The sequence below is a fragment of the Podarcis muralis genome, chromosome 15, assembly GCF_964188315.1.
Source record: "Podarcis muralis chromosome 15, rPodMur119.hap1.1, whole genome shotgun sequence".
NCBI lineage: Eukaryota > Metazoa > Chordata > Lepidosauria > Squamata > Lacertidae > Podarcis > Podarcis muralis.
Window position 1 is genome coordinate 9,512,864 of NC_135669.1, and position 23,323 is coordinate 9,536,186.

Genomic DNA, 23,323 nt, shown 5'->3' on the forward strand with positions numbered 1-23,323 from the left:
AAGCCATAGGCGCTGAGGCTTTTACCCACAGCGCCACCCGCGTCCCCAACAATAATAATATCCTGTATTTATACTGGTAGCTGCTGGGAAGAGCCATAAAAAAAACTATACCAAAAGGAATTAAAAGAAATTTAAAAGAAAAGGAATTAAAAGAAAATAAGAAAAAATTCAGAGCGCCATATTACTGAAGTCCACCCTGATGGATCTTGCAGAAATATCGAGAAAGAAAGCAAATATTAGGTATATTCCCTGCCCTACTAAGCTTGACATAGCTTGATATAGCTCACCATTCACCTAGACACCAACTGTCTTTCCAGTTAGAATTCATAGCTTAGTGTTTTCTACTCAGCATCTGTAAACATGGTTAGAAATATATCTGAGCATAAGATTGGATACTGTTTTTTGTTTCCTGTTTTAAATCATTTGATTATGCTTTCATACCACTGCTTTACTAGTTTAATATCATATTTTTCTTTTAAGGACAGTGCTGGTATGGTGTGGACAGAGCCAGTGTGGTGTAGTGGTTAAGAGCGGTAGACTCATAATCTGGTGAACCGGGTTCGCGTCTCCGCTCCTCCACATGCAGCTGCTGGGTGACCTTGGGCCAGTCACACTTCTCTGAAGTCTCTCAGCCCCACTCACCTCACAGAGTGTTTGTTGTGGGGGAGGAAGGAAAAGGAGAATGTTAGCCACTTTGAGACTCCTTCAGGTAGTCATAAAGCGGGATATCAAATTCTTTTTGTGTGTGACATTACTTACTTGTACAAAGTACCATCATTTTTTTTTTTTTTTTTTTGCTGCCTTTGGCATCCATTTTGTGCTGGTACAGTGGTGCCTGGCAAGACGAAATTAATTCGTTCCGCGAGTTTTTTCGTCTTGCGATTTTTTTATCTTGCGAAGCACGGTTACGGAAAAGTTTTGGAAAAGCTTCAAAAATCACCAAAGTCTTCAAAAACCTCAAAAAAGGCTACCACACCGCGCGCTATGAGTTGCTCCTCGAAGTCAAGTCGCAACTGTATTAACTGTATTAACGGTGTTAAGAAAAAGGAAACAAACTTGCAAGACGTTTCCGTCTTGCGAAGCAAGCCCATAGGGAAAACCGTCTTGCGAAGCAACTCAAAAAACCAAAAACCCTTTCGTCTTGCGAGTTTTCCGTCTTGCGAGGCATTCGTCTTGCGAGGTACCACTGTACCCACAAACAGCACTTTTATCAAGTTATGAGTAGCAGCATCTCGTTTTTTTACCAAATAAAATATGGTTGAATTATATTGTTTATTGCTTTAAGCAGTATATAAATGCTTTTAACTAAATAAGTAAAGTACAGTAATCAGAACCAAATACCAAGTCAGGAAATGTCAGAGTAGACAGAAAGCTCATTGCTGCTCACTTGATCTCCTTAGGGAGCTCATTTAATAAGAAAGGGTGCCATAGTGGAAAAGGACTTCCTTTGGACCCCTGCCAACCAACCTACAGTAGGCCATGGAACAGTCAGGAGGGCCCTGTCCCATTACCCATACCTTCAACATGTTGTAGCGGAAAACCAGGATGCTCATCTTCCAAGGGCCATGCTCCCGAACGAGTCACATGACCTATGTAAGAGCACAAAGCCTAAAAAACGTGTTTTTGGGCACCATGCTCCTGTGTGAGATCACAGCCCCAAAGGACACGCCTTCTGCTGCCGCAATGTCACATGTTTTGGGCACCGAGCTCTCACGCATTTTTGGGTGCCATGCTCTCACACAAGAGCACAGCTCTCAAAAATGGGATGTTCAGATTTCAGCAGGACAACTGAGGGGCATGATAGCACACGCAGTGGACTGGGAAGATTATTCAGGGAAATGTGGTCTTGGAGATAACCTGGTCCTGAACTAGTTAGGTCTCAGCTAGTATTATTACAGGATACAATGCTTACAGGATACAATGAAGGTACAGTGGAAATAACTTTGGAGCTTAAAAAGATATATTGAGAGAATCACAGGTAGGGCACGGACCTTACCTAAAGCCAAGAAATTGTTTAGTGATAAGCTGAGCTTCACACAGTTTGTTCTTCAGTGGTAACTTCAAAAGACAAAAATTGGAATAAGGATATTTTGAAAGTTCAAACAAACAGGGTAATAGAATCAGGGACGTGTGGTCTAAACCACTGAGCCTCTTGGGCTTGCCAGTCAGAAGGTCAGCGGTTTGAATCCCCCCAACAGAGTAAGCCCCAGTTGCTCTGTCCCAGCCCCTGCCAACCTAGCAGTTCGAAAGCACACCAGTAGATAAACAGGTACCACTGCAGCAGGAAGATAAACGGCATTTCCATGCGTTCTGGTTTCTGTCATGGTGTTCTGTTGTGCCAGAAGCAGTTTAGTCATGCTGGCCACATGATCCAGAAAGCTGTCTGTGGACAAAAGTCGGCTCCCTCGGCCTGAAAGTAAGATAAGTGCCGCAACCCCATAGTTGACTTTGACTGGACTTAGCCATCCAGGGGTCCTTTACCTTACCTTTACCTATACAAATGAAGCTTATATTCATCTTCTTGTCATAGCTTGTAACGCAAATAACTCAGTTGTTAAAAAATGCATGTCAAAGGTATTTTTCAACTTAGGTATCATTAGCAAAGCTCACGGTTTTAAGGGTATAAATATAGATCCCAGTTCAGAGAACCTCAATGACATTCTAGCCCAGGTGTGGGGAACCTTTGGGGTGGGGGGTGGGGAACCTCCAGAGGTTACCGATCTACAACTCCAATGGCCAGGGGTGATGGGAGTTGTAGTTCAGCAACATCTGAAGAGCCACAGCTTCCCCACACCTGACTCAGTCCCTCACATCAATGGGGCTTCATCTCTTCCTCACTGGGAAAGCTCAGAGGGATCATATGACTAGGATGTCGAATGAAAGACTAACTCCACTTCCTTAGGAATTCATAGTAAGCTTTCAAAATGTGCTTGTACTTATTTCAGCTGCTACACTGAGATTTTTGTTAAATGTTCTGTGCTTTCATACCATCTTTTTTTGTTGTGCAAATATTGTTTGATGTTTTGAAGTTCTTTATGAAATCTTTTTCTTTAAAGATTTTTCATCGGCGTAAAAACCTTTCAGAACTCACAATGAGCTCAGGCAGACACACTTCGTTCATGGGAGATCTTATATGGCTCAGTTAGCTGATAACCTTCTGTTATCTAAATACAGGGGTATGGAACTCTCCTAATAGGGGTGGAAACATGACATTGTTTCCCATGGGGGGGGGGGAATAGATTTCTCAGCATTGCTGTAATTAGTATCCTGTCATGTCCCATCACAAACAGGTTGGCAAACCTAGGTACTGAACTAAATAATCTGTGGCATAATCTAAACATACAACAATAATTAAGCCTGACAGCTTAATATGCTGCTACAATCCAAACATACAGTAGAAATGTGCAATTAGGTAATCTTTTGTAATAGCAGCCTGCCAAGATGAGAGATTTCAGGTATAGGGCTGTGTACTCCTGGGGAGCAAAAATATTGACATAAGGAAACTGTAGCCATGGCATGGCTACCTTCATATTAAAATCAAAAAACTGTCTCATCTGAATAGGTGCACTGCTGGAATTCTCATTTGATTTTCTCCACCAGTTTTTGGAGTTGTATGGAGCTTCCTTATTAAAGGAGCTTCTTTGTAACATGGAGCTTCCTAATATCTGGTCAGATGATTTGTGTATGTAGCCAAGGATTGTCTCACCAACTTGGCAGAAGCTCTCCAGGGTCTCAGACAGAGAAGGGTCTTTTCCATCCCCTGAGACTCAGCTGGGGATGCCAAGGATCAATCCTGAGGCCTTTTGCATTCAAGGCATGTTTTCCACCATGGATAGTTACCTGTCTCACTTACCTGGCCTTGTTTCTGAAATGTGATGCATCACCATTCTGTCTCCGTCGTCTTCTTCTTCTTCTTCTTCTTCTTCTTCTTCTTCTTCTTCTTCTTCTTCTTATCTGGCTTTTGTGCAAACACTCTCCCAAGTTTGGGGTAAAAGGGGCCAAGGACAGAAGTCAGATCCAGCTCCACCGATGCCCTCCAATAACCTCAATAGGGCACTAGAGGACCCTCCTCCTCCCCTTTAAAACGTTTATTTTTTAGAAATATTTTTTTAGAAATACCTTTCATAAAAGCATGAGCAATGGAGTGTCACACACACAGACACACAAACACAGTCAAATGTCCTCCCCCACCATAACCACTTTAACCAGCATTAATGCTGGTTAAGCATTACAGCATTAATGTTTGATGCTGTACTGTTTTTAATATTCAGTTGGAAGCCGCCCAGAGTGGCTAGGGAAACACAGCCAGATGGGCGGGGTATAAATAATAAATTATTATTATAACCATGTCACTGAAATCTTAATACACAGTTTTCCTTATCATCATAGCCACATTCAGTCAAAATAATGCCTTGTGATTTTCTCTCTCCCTCCATTAAATCTTATGCTGTGTGAGAAGAAAGGACCATTAATCTAGAAATCAGAGAAGTGTCCATCAAACAGTGGAGATGGGGATGGTAGCAGCCAAAAAGATAGATTGTAGGTGACAAAGTGGGCAATAGCCTCAGATTCTCTTCCCCGATTCCAGGTGACTTTGCCCCCTCTTGGCCTCTGCTACGTTCATCATCGTCGTCATCATTTTTTATTTGTATGCCACCTTTCCACAGTTAAAATAATGCTCAAGGCGGCTTACAATATGAAAAGATTTACATAATTACAAACATAGCAAAGTATTCATAAAAATAAATAAAATGCATTAAAAACTACATAACCAAACTGAACAATTTCCACATACAGTGGTATCTTTGGTTGAGAAGGGGATCCGTTCCGGGGGTCCGGCTGCATCCCAAGGAATTTGCAACCGGAGGTGCCACTTCTGCACATGTGCATGGCATGGTTTAGCACTTCTGCTCATTCGCACGTGATGAAACCCAGAAAAATACTTCCGGGTTTGCCACGTTCGCATCCCAAAGTTTACATATCCAGAGGGATACGTAAGTGGAGGTATGACTGTAGAAATAAAAATACAAAAAGTTAATATCAGTAACATCAGCAAAAACTCCCAACAAAACTTCCCTCAGAATACCCAGGTCCTTGCTGAACAGCAACCACAGCAGCAGTTCTTATATGGCCTGTCAGGCCCCACCCTAGGCCAGGTGGAGAGGGGCAGGAACATTGTCCTCCTCGTGTAACAACTTCTTTCTCTATCCTTCTTTCACTTGCTGCATTTTGCCCCTTCTTTCAGGCCTTTTCTATCTGCCCCCTCCTATGGGAGGAACTGTGGTTTAGCATATGCTTCACATGCGGAATGTCCCAAGTTCAATTTCTGGCACAGCAGGTTAAAATAATCCAGTGGCAGAGAAAGTGCAAGACCCTGGAGAGCTGCTACCAATACTGGTCTAGAGTGACTGTTTCCAGTTTTGGTTAGCCATTCCCTAGTTAAAGATAGCTTGGACATAGTAATCCATGCTCTGGTCACCTTCATGTTATATGAATGTAATGCACTCTATTATCACATTTTGCTACCTGGCCCTCTGTTGTGGGACTGCCTTGTCCAGCTTGTGCCATGCCCTTAGTTGGCAAAGGCAGCATCTGGCTTCTGCCAGGTCTTGCAAATCCGCCTACAGGATGCTGTGAGGGTCCTGCCAAGCTCACATACCTTCATAGGCAGCAGAACCTGGCTGCTACCTAGCATTGAAGATGGTTTGGAGGCTGTGGCTGGAATACAGGGCAGTGGCCATTTTGAGTGAAACCTCAAAAAAGATATCGAACAACTCAGTTGCACAAACCTTCCTTTAGCAATATGGCAAATTAATTATACTGCCCCCATAACTTTCCAGTTTCAGTCGTTCGGCCTATTTGTATTAGCAGTGATGTTTCATCCCATCATTGCACCAGAGTGTGACATTGGTCTATTACCTAGATATTCTCAAATAACTGAAATGAAGTCAATAAAATACCTACAGTAAAGTACCTACAGATAAGGTATATGATACTTAATTGATAATATTCAACAGGGTGGATCTGCTCTCTAAGACATTGAAGATTTCATTGTCTTAGATAGGCGCCTCTTATAGCACTTTGAAAACATTTTCATCTTCCCGGTCTGTTTTTTTCAAACAACTTGCTGAGTGACTACTATAGGCCTCATTGACTTTGAAATTGGATTAACTGCTGCACAAAGGTGTGCCCCCCTTGAATCCTGTAGGATTGTATTCGTCTATGTGCACTCCGAAATCTATTTTATAATTCCTTTATCTCGTGACAAAAATATCCCACCAACAAGTTTAATACCACCCAAATTCCTGCTTATACAGCCAATTCCATTTTTAATCCAATTTATTTCCACCTTGGTAGTGTGACCTTGTTTTCTTCATTAGCATATGGGAGGGAGAAGAAAATACACCAAATGCTTTCCTGGGTTTAAATCGAGAAATGGTGGGGCTAATTCTTGCTTTATTTTACTTTGTCTGCAAGCAAATAAACAGGACTGTGTATTTTTTATGTCACAATCTGCAATCAGATTGTACCAATCCTTTAAACTGAAACTGTTCTTATATCATAAATTGGGTCTCTTTTCAGGTGTGTGTATGTAATTTGAAATGAAGACCAACACCCCTAGTTCCCACAGGTTATTCCTTTGTAGTCACTGACCAGAAACATAGGAAATGGGAGCTAGCAAGTTTATGTCTAAAGTCTTGTGTTCACACTGCATATAAATAAATATTATGCCAAAAAATCATGGGAAGTGTAGTTTGTTAATAGTGCTGAGAGTTGTTAAGAGACCCCTGTTATGCTCAGAGAGCCACAATTCCCAGAGTTCCCTGGGAAAAGAGATTGATATTAAATCCCTTTTTGTATCATAGCTTTGTGAGGGGAATAGGGGTTTCCTCTTAAAACTTTTAGCACCCTAAAATGCAAAGTGCAGATGGAGGTCTAAGTGAGCAATTGGGGAAAATACTGCCGGCCTGCATGAGAAAAAGTCACTTTTTTACAGGCAGGGTGGTGGGGATGGCTCTGGGATGACTCACAACCCTTAAATGGCTACAGCTTTGGACTGAGGCGCACTCCATTGTCTCTTGAGATAGATGGGTGCTGAGAATACACACAAGCATACTGACGTACGTACACACACATGCACACTGAAAGATGTCTCTTGCAGACTGGCTTTGGTCTTCATTGAACAATTAATATAACTAAGATAAATTCAACTGATGTCTTGCTAAATCTATTTGTTGAGCAGCTTTCCCATATGCTCAAGGCAACACGGAGGGGTAACTAAAACAGTTAGGAGAAAAATTGCAAAGCACAGAGGATCTAAGCAGCACTGAAGCAACACATCAGCTGAGCTGCAACCCATATAAAAAAGATGCCGCCACTATTGGAGGCATTATAACTCTACATAGCAGTCACTAGGAAATTATGCATGGGAAAACTGTTGTTGCACCCAGGTCTTGCTTGGGGGCTTCCTATAGGAATCCAGTTGTCCACTCTTGGTTGTATCCAACATTAGTCCTACTCCATTGAAGCTAATTGATATGACAAACCTTGGTTCATTAATTTCACTAGATGTACTGTGAGTAGAACATGGTTGGATACAACCAATGTGGGACTAGATGGGCTTTGGTCTGATCCATCAGGGATCTTATTACTTTGTACCCTCTCTGGAAAGCTAGTAGAGAAGAGGAATTATGGAATTTAGGATTGACTTCATTTACAGCTTCAGGACCACTGGTTTGACTGACTGATATCTGATGACAATAAACAGCTCCAGGAAGAGCTTTCAAGTAGATATCTCAAATCTTTCAAGACAATGAAGCTTGGGAGAACGGCATGCAAAAAACAGTCTTCTATAGTTACAGTAATATACAATAAGCACTTTTGGGCAGTCTCAAAATTTAGCTCTTTGATCCCTGACTTTCTCTTCTTTCTTTTTCCTGCATTGTTACTGAAAGTTACTCGACCGGAAATCAGTCAGGGAACAATTGATAGTACATCAGCGCCCATCCTTTCCAAACGGACTCCCATCATCACTGAGCTGAGTAAGTTCTTCTTTGGGAACAAATTTCACCAGTGTTATGCCTGATGCATTATTTATTTACTCCTGCAACCTCTTTAGAATTCAAAGACAGAAAATGACAGCATGCCGTGTCCAAGGAACATAAAAAAGATTTGACTTAAATGTTAATTCACAGGCTTTGAAGAAGTCTCAATAGCTTATAAGGAGAATATATGTAACAAAGTGTTACAAAGACTCAGCATGAAACTAAAGCAAAACTTTTTTTTCATCCCTGCAACATCCACATGGATGTTTCTGGAGGATTTGGAAGTGCTTTTAAGTTTTGGTGAGCATCTATTCCTTTCAGTCACCGTTCTTGGATCTTTTGACAGTTTGTAATGATTAAAACTACTGATGTGGCTGGATTTCAGAATTGGAGGTGGTTGAAAACAGCACCTCCACTTTGGAAATAACAAACTTTTTATGTTCCAAGCCAAAACTTTGCGTTTGGGTTAGGCTTATACAGAAGCTCGGTCTGTTGGAATATTCCTCCATCCTTTCCCCAAATAGTTACTTTCCCCAGCAGCAACTGGGTCCTCAAGATACTTTTGGGCTGTGAAGGTGTAGGGGTCCATTCAAGACCTGCGGAGCAGCCCTTCACTCTCCACATTCAGTTGCTGCTCAAGGAAGATCGCCTTTGGGGAAAAGAAAGCGATGAAATGCAATAATTGAGGGATTTGGTTTCTGAGCCTGGCAGTGAGGGATTTGGAATAGTCAAGGTCTCCTGAGATATCAGAAACATTCACAATGTTCTTATATGAAAAATGCAGATTTAAAAAGTCACTTTATGGTGGCTGTTCTGCCCCAGTAATGATTATCTTAACTGAGAACATCTTTCTTATTTTAACTATTTTTACTTAAGTAACTTTACTTACTTTCCAAATATTGCTTCCCAAATATTGTTGGCCTGCGTCTTCCACTGTATTAATATAAATATGGGCATGTGTGGTAGGGGAAATGTAATTAAATGTTGACTTGTTTGTTTTCACAAACCAGGTGAGTCTTAGTACTCAGCCTTGTCACAAAGCCCAAAAGACTTCTGATCTATCATAATATAATTAATCAAGTGCCACCAAGTTATAAATGCATCTAGCTTGCTTGCTTACTGATAATCATCACCATTATTTATTGTCACAAGAGCTCATTTCTTGATTGATCTCTACTCCTGGCCTCAGTAAATAATTTGGTCATACAAGTCCATTAAAGCAACCGCTCCTTCCTTTCTCTCACATTATTTCCATTATTTTACAGCACAGGAAATTGTTGAGTTTAATTATGATAATTTCTATTGATTATATACAACCTTGATGTTTGCAAGCGGCTGAGCTTCTGCTATTGCTTTGTCCTCTTTCAGAGATCGCCTCCAATGCACAATTCTTTGAACAGAGCAGCACAAATGAATCTGTTTATGGAATGCAACAGATATCCAGAGGAACAGTATTTTCTGACAGCTTTTTGGATGCTATAATGTGCACTGTGAGTCCCTTCTAGACCTTCCAACTTGAGTCTCATATTAAATCACCCATCTCTAGAAGACTGCTGGGTAGAAATGGTTAAGCATGTTTTATGTACTGAAGTTCTCACCTTGGGCCACCGGGGGGGATACTGTAGATAGTTTTCACTCAGGTCCACGTCAGTTATTTTAGGCGGGAAACCCTGGGTTGTTGTTGCTACAATGTTGACAGCCGGCTGCCTATAAAAGCAGGCCGGCTGAGCTGTTTGCTGTTCAGTTCTGTTCCAGCTTACAAAATAAAGAGCTGCTTTGGAGAAATCGCTGTGCCGTCTGCCATGTCTACCCACTATTCAACAGCATGATTCTCCACTGAATTGTTAACCTCTTCCAGCAAAGTTCTACTATGGGCAGAAATGCAGTTTGACTTGCTGTCCATGTTTGCTTTCTTTGCAAAATGTATTATGCACTTCTAAAACATGCATTTATTTTGGATTAAAGCCAGGAATTACTTTTCTGAAATTTGGTGGAATGTATAACTAGGGTTTATAGGAGCAGGGTTTATTTTGGCAGAACTATTTCTAGAATGGGCCCAGGGTGCAGTGTATTCCTGTAAGTATAGAAGGCCAGACCTCTACCATGTTCAGCAATGGACAGCTTCTTCTGCAATAGTCAAAACCTCTGGACGTGTACATCGAAGTCTAGAGCAGCTCAGGGAGCCTCTGTATAATGTTAGGTCTTTACTTGTGTGGCTATAAGATTTTCACATGGTGTAGGATAGATTTCTTTGGTTGCTGAAAGGTCCTAGAGGATGCCAGGACAACCTGGTGACATCTCTAGATTCCTGGAATGAACTTTGGAATGGAGTTGGACACAATAAGAAATGCAAATTCACTCACTCAGAATACCATACAAATCCATCCTAATTTGACTTTAGAGATAGGCTAATGTTGTACTAGGGACGCAGGTGGCGCTGTGGGTAAAACCTCAGTGCCTAGGACTTGCCGATCGTATGGTCGGCAGTTTGAATCCCCGCGGCGGGGTGAGCTCCCGTCTTTCAGTCCCAGCTCCTGCCCACCTAGCAGTTCGAAAGCACCCCTAAGTGCAAGTAGATAAATAGGTACCGCTTTCTAGCGGGAAGGTAAACGGTGTTTCCGTGTGCTGCGCTGGTGCTGGCTTGCCAGAGCAGCTTCGTCACGCTGGCCACGTGACCCGGAAGTGTCTCCGGACAGCGCTGGCCCCCAGCCTCTTAAGTGAGATGGGCGCACAACCCTAGAGTCGGACACGACTGGCCCGTACGGGCAGGGGTACCTTTACCTTTATCTAATGTTGTACTAATGATAGTTAGCACTAGATAACAAAGTTGTGTGAATATGTAACTAATTATCCATATTATTAAAAATCTTAAAGCCAGGTTTGAGTAGATTTCACCCATTTCATTGCTTAACTGTTTCATAACTTGCCTCTGTCTTGCATTCTACTCCTGAATTGTGGTGTTAAGTGGAGGAATTTCTAAAGTTCATTCTGGAATTAGAGCATGTGCAATTTCTTAACATTTTCAGGGCCCAAAGACTGCCCAAAACTAATCTTGAACATTGGTGTGCGCGCAGTTTTTTACAGTTGTGCATATGCACTTCTTGAGCATGGGTAAAACACCACCAAAATAATATTGATGTAATCATGCATTCAATTACATCAAGACTGATTTTGTTGTTGTTACCCTGTTTAATAGGGACGCGGGTGGCGCTGTGGGTTGTTACCCTGTTTTATAGGGACGCGGGTGCGCTGTGGGTAAAAGCCTCAGCGCCTAGGGCTTGCTGATCGAAAGGTCGGCGGTTCAAATCCCCGCGGCGGGGTGCACTCCCATTGCTCGGTCCCAGCGCCTGCCAACCTAGCAGTTCGAAAGCACCCCCGGGTGCAAGTAGATAAATAGGGACCGCTTACTGGCGGGAAGGTAAATGGCGTTTCTGTGTGCTGCGCTGGCTCGCCAGAGCAGCGATGTCACGCTGGCCACGTGACCCGGAAGTGTCTCCGGACAGTGCTGGCCCCCGGCCTCTTGAGTGAGATGGGCGCACAACCCCAGAGTCTGTCAAGACTGGCCCGTACGGGCAGGGGTACCTTTACCTTTACCTTACCCTGTTTAATCAATGTACAGTGCCTAAGCATATCAGTAATGTCTAGGTGAATTAGGATTTTTGCAGGAGTGCGATCCTTTTCAATGAGACTGAAAGTTCTCTTGAATGTACTCACATTTACCGCAGGGATGTTCTTAAAGAAACTCAGCTCTCTTTAGTTGTCTTTCTTTTCACTCTGCAAACTCAAACAGTGTATAACTCAGCAAATAAAATGCAGGTGACACATAAATCCGATTAATTAAGCCAAGTATGTAAATGAAATCCTTTTGATGTCAAAAAAGTTTAGCCATGATATGTTAAAGAGCTCAGCAAAGTATGTAAAATGTTGATTCCCTCTGAGCTAGATAAGCCTGGCCAAGAGAACATGATAATTCTGAAAAAATCCCTCCTCAAAAAGGCAGAAAAGGCTCAAGTAAAATTGAAGTGCAATTCACCAGCATGGCCTGTAAGTTTGCAAGGACCATTCAGTTATTTAAATGCTTGGCAGGTTTTATGGTATTTACTTTACTATCCTAATAACAATATGTCAGGTCCCAGCTCCTGCCAACCTAGCAGTTCGAAAGCATATCAGCACAAGTAGATAAATAGGTACCGCTGTGGTGGGAAGACAAACGGCATTTCCGTGCACTCTAGTTTCCGTCACGGTGTTCCATTGCACCAGAAGCGGTTTCGTCCTGCTGCCCACACGACCCAGAAAGCTGTCTGTGGACAAATGCCGGCTCCCTCAGCCTGAAAGCGAGATGAGCGCCGCAACCTCATAGTCGCCTTTGACTGGACTTAACCATCCAGGGGTCCTCTATTTTTACCTTTACCTAAGCCAGGTTGAAAGGAAAGGACTTCACCAACATGTACATCCTCTCTGAAACGAATAAATAACACTCATAAATAATGCTACCATCTGCATGTCATATGAATCATCCCTTCAGATTCCCTAAATACCTTTAAGAGGTTGGGGTACTTTGCTGGTACTTGTTTTTCTAATCTTAAGGCCAGGCTTCCTCGACCTCAGTCCTCCAGATGTTTTTGGCCTACAATTCCCATGATCCCTAGCTAGCAGGTCCAGTGGTCAGGGATAATGGGAATTGTAGTGTCAAAACATCTGGAGGGCTGAGGTTGAGGAAGCCTGCTTAAGGCCCTGCTTAAGGCTGTCATGAGAGATTTGGTGTCCCCTTATTTTTCGGAAATAATCATAGTCACCCAGTCATCTGAATTTAATAGTTTGTGGCCCTATACTGGTCTCCATGCTGATCCTCTATTTTCTTGTTCATACATCTCCACAATAATATGGAGATTTCCAGTGTCAGACCAGTGAGGATTCAGATTCCTCACATACATTAAGCTGATGGCCAACACAGCATGCCCTGCACACTCAAGAGATATCAGTTAGAGTAGCAATCAAACTTTGCTTGATGAAATTTTCCAAGATTCCCTCAAAATGGTTCTAATCCTGCAGTCCTAACCCTGCCATATATATTACCTGGCAGAGAGGCTGTCCACCACAACCTTCCCTGCTATTCATTCCTGCTGGAAAATGCATTGCAAGTGCACTCAAATTGTGTTGTGCGAAAATGAGGCCCGAGAACCCTGAGCAGTACCGTAACGATGTTAATATTTGAAAAGGCAGGCTGGATCCTTCTGAAAATGCACATGGACTCCACAGAAAATGTTCACACTTCTTGGTGGCAGGCAAATTAATGTGAATTAGCATTGCTTGATTATAGGAAATTTGAAAACCATTGTTCTAGAATACCTACAGGAAGGCCCTAACAAGTCTAATTGGATTTGCTGTCTTTTGTATCATCTGGTAGAAATGAATGTTTGTCTTCTGTACATTTTCATTGCAGACCTACCATAATCACCATGTGTTGGCTTTACTGCAGTCACTGGTGACTGGGGGGACCAGTCCAGAACTGGAAGAATATCTGGCAGAGGAGGCTTCACTGAGTGGCAGTACTAGCAATGTGGTGCAGTTTGGATCGAGGAACAGGTGTAAACTGGCACTTTTAGCACTGACAGATTCTCCAAGTGTAGCAGACGGACGACTGGTGAGTTGTATTTAGCTCATTTCCTTCAAGCTACCTCTTTTAAGTCTCATTGATGTGCTTCAAACCATCATGAGCAAGTGAATTAGGAAGATAGGCAGCTGTGTTTACTGTTTTCTTGGATTTGCAATCCATAGACTGTCTTGAATCACATGCATGAGCTTTGTATCCGCATTCATATCAATAACCTCATTTAAAAAGGTCCATTTGAGGCAACAAGAAGTGCTTAAGTCAGTGAAGACAATGGGACAAAGGCAGATGAACCTCAGTTTAGAACATGCTGAGAAAGTGTGGAATTGGATGGAATAAGAATTGGTCTGATCCATCCATCCTTACCATGTTGGTGCCAATGCCTTTTAACATCTATATCTTTGGTTCCTTTTTTAAAAAAAAAAAAATATGCTGATGATCCTGGTGGACCCCCTAATGATTTTTCTGCTAATGGTAGCAATTGTAATAAACTGCTAGTTGTTGTGTGATTCTTAATTGTATTTTTATTGCTTCTTTTATTTCTTAAGTATCAAATTTTATTGTACTATATAAGAAATAAAAGCATTAAAAGCACAATTACAAATCAATATGAATTTTTAATGCAGTGGATGTTTCTGTTGTGCCCACCGGACTCACTTTTCAAGTGCAGTCACTACATCTGCCATTCTTCAAAAACATGCTGTGTACCATCCAAATGAAGATACAGTGGTGCCTCGCAAGATGAAATTAATTCGTTCCGCAAGTCTCTTCGTCTTGCGGTTTTTTCGTCTTGCGATGCACGGTTTCCCATAGGAATGCATTGAAAATCAATTAATGCGTTGCTAGGGAAACCGCCTTCAGACCAGGTCCGGGGACAGACTTCTCCGCTGTCCGGGCGATCTTAAAATGCTGGCGGGCGGCATTTTAAAATCGCCCCGGGACAGCGGAGGACTTCTCCACTGTCCGGGGCGATTTAAAAGCCCCTGGGAAGGCAGGCAGGGGGGACAAAGACTTTCGCCCCCCGCCCGCCTTCAGAAGGTGTCCCCCCCCCCCGCCCGGCTTCGCAGCAGCGCTACGAAGCCCGACGGCTGGGGCAGGTGTTCCCGCCCCCCACCCGGCTTCGCAGCAGCGCTACGAAGCCCGGCGGCTGGGGCAGGTGTTCCCACCCCCCCCACCCCGCTTCGGAGCAGCGTTCCGAAGCGGGGTGGCTGGGGCAGGTGTTCCCACCCCCCGCCCGGCTTCGCAGCAGCGCTACGAAGCCCGGCGGCTGGGGCAGGTGTTCCCGCCCCCCCCCCCCCCGCTTCGGAGCACCGGGAGAAGCGATCTCCCCGCAGCCCCTTGCTTCAAAAGAGGTCCGGGGGCAGACCTCTTTTGAAGCAAGGGGCGGTGGGGAGAAGCGATCTCCCCACCGCCCCTTGCTTCAAAAGAGAAGACCCGCTGTCCCCGGGGCAAGCTTCGTTTTGCGAAGCAAGCCCATAGGGAAATTCGTCTTGCGAGGCAACTCGAAAACGAAAAAACCTTTCGTTTTGCGAGTTTTTCGTCTCGCGAGGCGTTCGTCTTGCGGGGTACCACTGTATCTGAAGAAATGTGCATGCACACGAAAGCTCATGCCAGTGACAAACTTAGTTTGTCTCTAAGGTGCTACTGGAAGGAATTTTTATTATTTTGTTTCATCCAAATGAAGCTCAGTTTGGAAAGGCGTGATCTGTATGAAGCCCTGGGGAAGTGGTCATTAGGGGATCTGGTGCTAGATATTACTACTTTGTAGACAATGTGACACTCAGCCAGGGGCATAGGAAGGGGGATGCGGGGGGGGGGGTGCACCCCACCCCAGGTGCTATCTCTGAATGGGGTGACAAAAAGGCACCCCCCGACTTGCCCCATCGCCCCCGAGGGATCTCACCTCTGCAGCCATGCGTGAAGGATCGTGCCGCCGCCACGCACGGAGGATCGCCCCGCCGCCATGCGCGGAGGATCACCCCGCCCCCGTGCAGCAGATTGCCCCGCCCCCACACGGCAGATCCCCCCACCCCGAGTGCACAGCATGTGCACCCTGTGTGCCCATGCAGCCAGCTCTGCTACTGTAAAGGTAAAGGTAAAGGGACCCCTGACCATTAGGTCCAGTCGCGGACGACTCTGGGGTTGCGACGCTCATCTCACTTTATTGGCCGAGGGAGCCAGTGTATAGCTTCCGGGTCATGTGGCCAGCATGATTAAGCTTCTTTTGGAGAACCAGAGCAGAGCACAGAAACGCTGTTTACCTTCCTGCCGGAGCGGTACCTATTTATCTACTTGAACTTCATGCTTTTGAACTGCTAGATTGGCAGGAGCAGGGACCGAGCAACGGGAGCTCACCCCATCGTGGGGATTTGAACCACCGACCTTCTGATTGGCAAGCCCTAGGCTCTGTGGTTTAACCCACAGCGCCACCCGCGACCCTCTTTCTGCTACTGTACTTAGCTCTATTTCTGTGCATCATTTAAGCAGGGCTTGGAAGCAATTGTGGCGTGGATGAGGGCCAATATGCTGGGATAGAATCCTGACATCCTAAGAGTGGGTGGTTCCTGGATTCAGGACTTGGCAGGTCACCTGTTCTCTACAAGGTTCACTCCCTCTAAAGCAGCAGTTCTCAACCTGTGGGTCCCCAGATGTTGTTGGACTACAACTCCCATCATCCCTGAGCTCTGGCCTTCCTAGCTAGGGGTGATGGGAGTTGTAGTTCAACAACATCTGGGGACCCACAGGTTGAGAAAGGCTGCATACTTCAGGTGTGTGTCTGGATCCAACTTTGCCAGTGGAGGCACCGGTGAACTCGACAGCTACCTGACCCCAGTGACCAATGCATTATATGTGAGGCCACCACAATCCTGACTGGAACCTGTGGTAAAAATGCACATGCATATGAATTCATACAAAATTAAGAATTTTATTTTATTTTAAACCAGTCAACCAGTAGTTTATGGGACATACACAGTAAGGGAGAGGCTGAAAGGCCCTGCAGGCCAGGCATTTATCCTTGCCATGGGCGCAGTGCCAAGCGCCACTACTGGTCAGTTGGCACCGTGCCCAGGGGAAACGCCCTCTACATTCCTGCTTCCATCGGCCAATTTGGTGGCAGAAAGACCATGTGGACTGCAATAGGCCAGTTCACAGGGGAAGCCCAGGGCCCGCCCACAAAGCCACCCACCCAAGAAGGTACAAACAGACTTATCACTTAAATTAATCTTATCAAGGAATGTTGATATGGCATTAAGACAATATTGTCACTTTCCCCCTCTTCACAGCTCTTCTTTGGGGATATCTACAATCTAGCACTTGAGTTGCTTGGAATCCTTTGCTTTGGCCTCTACCGTCAGAAAGATGAGACCAGTCTGATTGAAAATAGGAAAGTATATTGCAAATTGAAATGTACAGATGCAGCTCCGTTTGAGTGTGTCAGTTTCAAAACAAATAAGAAAATAGTTCACATTTTCATGGATCAGTATTGGTCCAAATATTATTATTATTATTATTATTATTATTATTATTATTATTATTATTTGTATACCGCCCTTCATCCAAAGATCACAGGGTGGTTCACAACATAAAAATGCAAAATGGGAATACTGTACTACTGCATTAAAAGATTGTATCATGTATGTATGATACATTTTAGGGTATTGTTACACAAGTAAGAATTAAATTTTCTCTTTCCCATTAACCCCTTCCCATTTTACGCAGATCTTTTGACCATTATGCAAGTTTTTAAAAACACATTCAAAACCCCTTAATATATATGTCCAAAAAACAATTGCTCCTTTGAGTGTGTAGTTTTTCAAATTGTGATATTGCTGACTCTTTTTTTTCTAAAAACAGATTTGTGATTGCTCGGCCACCTACCAATTTTGAGATCTACGCCTCTGATCAGTTCTTTTGCCTTGTCCCATTCAACACTTTAGTAAATGACCTGACAACTGTGGTAAAGTCCATTCGAACAGTCAGACGAAAGGGTGCTTTGCTGACACCAGACCAAACGTTTTTATCATGAAATATGCCAGCATCTCCCTTCAAATAAATACTTTGTTCTTTATGAAGTGTCTGCAACCATTTCTCCCCACTTCCATCCTTTACCCTGGGGTATGATTTAAGGTTAAGCATTCCAGGATCCAAATCCAAAATTCTCACCAAGTATAGTTTAGACAAACCCATGTGATTGTTCCAGGGGCTTCTGGAGAGACCTCACATTTCATGAAGGGAGTGTGATTGGAGTCCGCTTGCATTCTCCTTGCATTCTGCTGCTCCCAGGCACTTCTCCTGAAGAGAACAATGAGCTCTCTGTCAATCACTGCACCAGAGCCCATAGAGCCACAGCTGGGACGCTTTCCATGGACCCAAGGAACCAAATACCCCCCACTCTACCTTGCTGGTCCCATGCAATAGGGAGTGAACCAGGCAGGAGGCCCCTCTACAGGCCAGAGAGTTGGACTGGACACTGAGGTTCAAAGGGCCTCAGTCTACCTCTAGCCTTTGTTGGGTCAAATTGCTTGCTCCAGATGCTCCCTTCTCTGCAAGGCCAGAACGGAACAACAAAGACATTAGGAGTTTGTGTGTGTTTTCTGGTGCACCAGTGCATTTCACAAGGTCTGTGAAGGGTTGGTTAACCCCAGCCTGGAAGCACATCACCTCCTCACTGTTCCTCCTGTTGATCATCTGACGAGTCAGGAAGGGGCGATTTGCACCCCCCATAAGCTGAAGAGTGATGCCATCTCCCAGTTGCCTTATCCTGTTGCCAGCAGAGTGTTTTTAGTCTTCGGGCCCAAGAATGTTAGCTGCCCTTCTAAAGTCTCAAATCTGCAAGCGCGGATGAAGTCCTTTATTATGTAATATCAAGATCCCTCCAAATATGTAAGTTACTTGTACCTTGAATAAATCTCTGGCCTTGTTCTGCAAAACCAATTGGGGGGGAGAGGAAAAGGAGGGTTTGTGGGTTCCCCTCCTTCCCTTAACACTAATTAGGTTTGAAAGACTGCAGCTTGAGTCCAGCCACCACATACTGAGAAGAAAGAAGCTTGAACAGCTGACGCAGAGTTCAGACTAAACTAACTGCAAACTCCCTGGAGATGTCCCAAGGTAAATCTGATAGTCTCTGTCATTTATAATCATTATCAGGCAACTGAGCTCACTGCATTTTTACGGGGGAGCCAATTAAGTGATCCCTGAGGCTGGAGACAAAGGTCTGCACTGCTTTCTCTTTAAAAGGGGAAGCACTAGACTTTGTTTCAAATAAATAGCATGACTTTCACCGTGGAATTTCACAGAAATATTGGACGTAGCAGAGACTAAGCTGGAGAGTGTAAGAAGAGGCCTTATTTTTCAGGGATGGCCAAACATGTCAATTTCTATTTCTCTCTGTTTCTCATTTTTTCCAATCTTCAGTTTAGTTCTCCACACTTTCACAACAGTTTGAGAATTATGGGGGTAAGTCATTATAAATTCACCAGCGTTTTAGTGAGAATTTCTCCAGATACACCTGTTTGTACGCAATTTAGCCCAATATGCATGTTTTGTAATTGAATTTATCCAAAAATGCATTTTTAATGTTATTTTCATTTATCTATGCATTTTATGCACATTTTTCTACCAGTGTACAGATTTTTTTGCACATCAGTTGACTGGAGAACTGTGTTACAGAATTCAGGCATGTGCCAATTTTGAAGCACAGTTGTGTTTCGGTTCTTGTATGGTTTTGAAAATTACAGTGAATTACAGAGGTTCACATGTAAATGCAGATTGAATCAAAATTCTCTCCCATCCCAACTCACACATCTAATGGACAAGCAATAGGTCATAACCTCATCTCTCCAGGATTTCAGGCCAAGGTCTCTCCCTGCTTTGAAAATAGATCCCTTTTCACAGAAAATATTGCACCTGTAGCAGCAAAACTGGGTGCCTTCATCTGCCTCAGCTGCAACAAAACATGTCTCTCCTGTATCAGTTTCTACAGCCACAGCAGAACCTGTAACTCTCCAGTGGTTTGACTTCAGCCCCATAGGTGCACTTTTCCATTGTCTTCCAAGACAGATGGACACCAACAAAATCTCAAGAGTAGGGGACACAACCCTTCCTGTGACAGCTTTCCTTTATTAATGGCAACCCCCCCCCCTGGTTTTCCTCCAAGGACCTCAGGACATCCTAGTCCAAAACATCTGGAAGACACCTGATTGGTAAAGTCTGTTACTACTAACTTCCATTTCCAAATAATTCACTTTTCCTGTGTAAGATAATTAATCCTTTAAATTTTCCAACACAGCCATTGAGTTTTTGTTACCTGGATTCCTGTTTAATTCAGGCCCAAGAGATCAAGGTCACCTCTTTGCTATGCCCTTTGTCCATGATCCTAATCATCCATATCTTTTCCACAGCCATTCTGAATATGTGAAGGGAAAACATCCCCGATCATCACTCATCTCTAATTAAGCACGAGTGACAGTCATCGTAATGTCTTTGAGAGCTTTTCACCTCAGGGATTCTGTTGGGGTAGGCAAGGTGAGCAAACTATCCCCAGGCTTCATTTCATTTGGAAGGGAAGCGATGGCTAGATGATCCCCAAAGTTATTTCAGCTTTGTACCATGTCATTCAAAAAATATCCCATTGGGTCTCAGAGTCGCTCCCTCTTTCAACCTTTTCACTGCTTCACATGCAACATTTTTTCTCCCCATGAAAATCATTTCCATGTAGCAAAAGCAAAACAAAACAAAACAAAAACCTACAAATAAAATGTGCACTGCCTTGTGTGAAGTTGATGTGAGTGGTTATTTTGCTGTTGCCAGAAATATACACACATGCACCAGATCTCCTTCATATCTTCTTGACAAAATAAAAACCTCATGCCATCATCAATTAGTTATGCTGAGTGCCCAGTGAAATCAATGAGACTTAAGTCATGACTTCTTTTAAAAGAATACTTTTTATTCCCCATTACAGTCCTGAAAAGCTATCAAAGCAAGTTTCTTCTTTTTTTAAAAACAAAACAAAATCACGCTGCAAAAATGATATACAAGTCTGGTATCAGGAACAAAATTATCTGGATGGTGACTGGATTATTCAGATGGATTTCCTGCCCTCAATCTTGGTCTTCCTTGATGTTGTCCTCCAAGTCAAGGGAGGGGAATGAGCAGCGGGAACTTACTCAACCCATGATGGGAGGAAGTAATCCCTTCCTGGAATTTATCCCATTGATTTCATTGGCAACTTAGTGCAACTGACATAGTTTGTGTTGTTGCTGTTTAAAAAAGCTCAGCAGTGATTGGCAAGTTAGATCCTCCTAACAGAGGGTCCATGTTGTGCTCAGCCCTGAAACTCTTCCCTAACCGGCTTGTGAGTCGGGCCTGCCCCACTCCAAGCCAGAGGTGCCACAGTTATGCCAATGGCCTTTAACCAATCAGTAGCATGGCAAGGTTGGGGGTTGGGGGTATCTATTTGGCAGCATGAAACCCTCACCCACCCACCCATTAATTAGGTTGTGTTTGGCCTTGCTTTGGACTTTGGTTGGTCGCCTGTTTTGGAATGGGAGCCAGGTAGGAATTTTTTCCAATGTGGCAGATTGGCTGTGGCCACTTGGTTTTTGCCTACCTCTTAGCAATCATCACAACTTTGTAAGGTTTGGCGGTTAGGCATTGGTTTAGGGGAATGTGGGGAGGGGAGGTGTGGCCATCACCTGCACCTCCAATGAGTAGGGTATTCCATTAAAGGAATCCGGGGGTCTGGATCTCATCCGAAGCCCAGAGAGGGGCTAGGGCCATGCCAGGACCCCAGGGGAACCCCAGGGGTGAGCACCAGTCAATATACACTGACGGAGATCCCCCTGCTGGTTGTTTAGCCTTACAGGTTTCCTGCAGGGTGGGGCAGGAGCCAGATATAGTTTGATACCAATGCCTAAGCCAATATCAGTCACATGTGTGTATTTTAATAAAGTTGTGGCTAAAATTTGCCTATTAACATTTAAACTAAATTCTGTCTCCACTGTGTCTTTATTTCCATGGGGGATGGGTTTTGGGGCTCGAAGCACAAATTCTCCTCTTTAGGAAATGGTCTCATTACCCTGACCTGACAATGTAAAGGAGCCCATGGGGCAGTACAGAGGGTGCCTTAGTAAGACACGTATGTACAGTAAGTCTGGACTCCTTGGACTTTGCATAGCTCCAAGAAGACAACTTGCAAAGTGCAAATCAGATAGATTCACATTTAAGTGCAAACTGAATTGAATTTCTCCTCCATCCCGATTTGAGATCATAGATCATGCAGGGTTTCTGGTCACATGGAATGCCTGCGCATTTGCAACACATGCAGATACTCTATCCACAAACTTTTTGCTCAGCCTATGTGGGTGTCAGGGGCAGAGCTGGCATGGGGCCCGAAGGGAGCAGCCCCTCTTTTCCATGCATTTAGCATATATGTGGAGGGATGCATGAAGAGGGCTATTTTCACATTACATTCCAAGGCCTTTGTTTCCAAGACAGATAATTGTCAGGGACTGGGCAGAGGAGGAATGGTGGAGACTGCCTCCCCATCCTGAGCCTTCCAGGGAGGAGGAAGAGGAAGACATTATAGATTTACAACAGGGGTTTGCAGGAGGTCACAGCTCAGAGGCAGATGAGGGGAAAAGTTGGGAAATAATGGGAAAGGAGGAGGAAGGACTGGAATGGCAGCTGGCTGACATGTTGTTTTTAGAAAGCATTCCAGACCCGCCATCTCCCAGAACCCAGTGAGCCTTAAAAGTAGGAGAGCAAAGAGCTCAGAGGGTATGTAGCAGCACCCGGAGAGAGACGGAGGGTGGAGATTCACTTGGGACAATGTCATTACCCAAGAGGCTGGGTTCTGTAGCCTCTCTCTGTAAATACTGAATAAACAGAGGACGGTAAGAACATTTCCTTGTTTTTATACTTTCCTGGGCAACCAGCTGGGAGCCGCTGGCAGCATCCTGACAATAATGTTTGTTCAAGCACCAATTTTGGCATCACCAGAAAACAAAAAATTAAGGTAAGGTAAGGTAAACAGGGAGTGTTAGAGTGTACACATTTATGGGAATTAGGATCTGATTACTATACTATACTATACTATACTATACTATACTATACTATACTATACATAATGAAGATGTAAAAAGAAGGAATGGATTTCATTCTGGAGGGCAGAAGATGGATTGGAACTTTATTCTCTCCCCCCAAAACCTCCTTCCATTTACTAAGTATCTCTTTATTAATCACTATAATTACTTAATCGTAAATTTCTTGAGGGGGTTATTTAGAAAGAAAATTACCATCAAAGCTTGGCAGATATTCCGAGGCTTTTTGGAGTAAGGCCAAGCTGTTTCACCTGTGATTAATTAGATGGGGCTTTCCTCCTCCCCCTATAAGTGCCAGAGGGCTGCTAAATTCTTTAAGCAGTTACATGACTTCTGGCAGCTCCAGGATTATGATTGATGGATTAGTCGGCTGTTGTATGCTGCAGTCTTTTTTTTCCTTTTTAATGGTGTATGCACAAGCATTTGAAAATGGCAACAAGGTAGATAGAGAGCCTCACCATATATTTTTAGCATTAACAATGTACAATCATTATTCTTTTGGTCAATGGGATCCTTTAAATCAGGACTGGAAAAACCTTTGCCCCCCCCCCAGATGTTGATGG

At 43.8% G+C, this 23,323-nt stretch overlaps 1 protein-coding gene across 1 annotated transcript in view; it reads left to right on the top strand.

Moving 5' to 3' along the window:
* Nucleotides 1-20,074, top strand: part of KCNU1 (potassium calcium-activated channel subfamily U member 1) — a 91,238-nt gene extending 71,164 nt beyond the window's left edge. Inside the window, exons 24-29 of the mRNA XM_077919799.1 lie at nt 7,956-8,042; nt 9,414-9,535; nt 13,489-13,689; nt 16,911-17,137; nt 17,512-17,614; nt 19,985-20,074. Of these exons, the coding sequence (XP_077775925.1) occupies nt 7,956-8,042; nt 9,414-9,535; nt 13,489-13,689; nt 16,911-17,137; nt 17,512-17,614; nt 19,985-20,074 (830 nt within the window). The remainder of the gene's footprint in view (nt 1-7,955; nt 8,043-9,413; nt 9,536-13,488; nt 13,690-16,910; nt 17,138-17,511; nt 17,615-19,984) is intronic.
* The last annotated feature ends 3,249 nt before the right edge of the window (nt 20,075-23,323 follow it).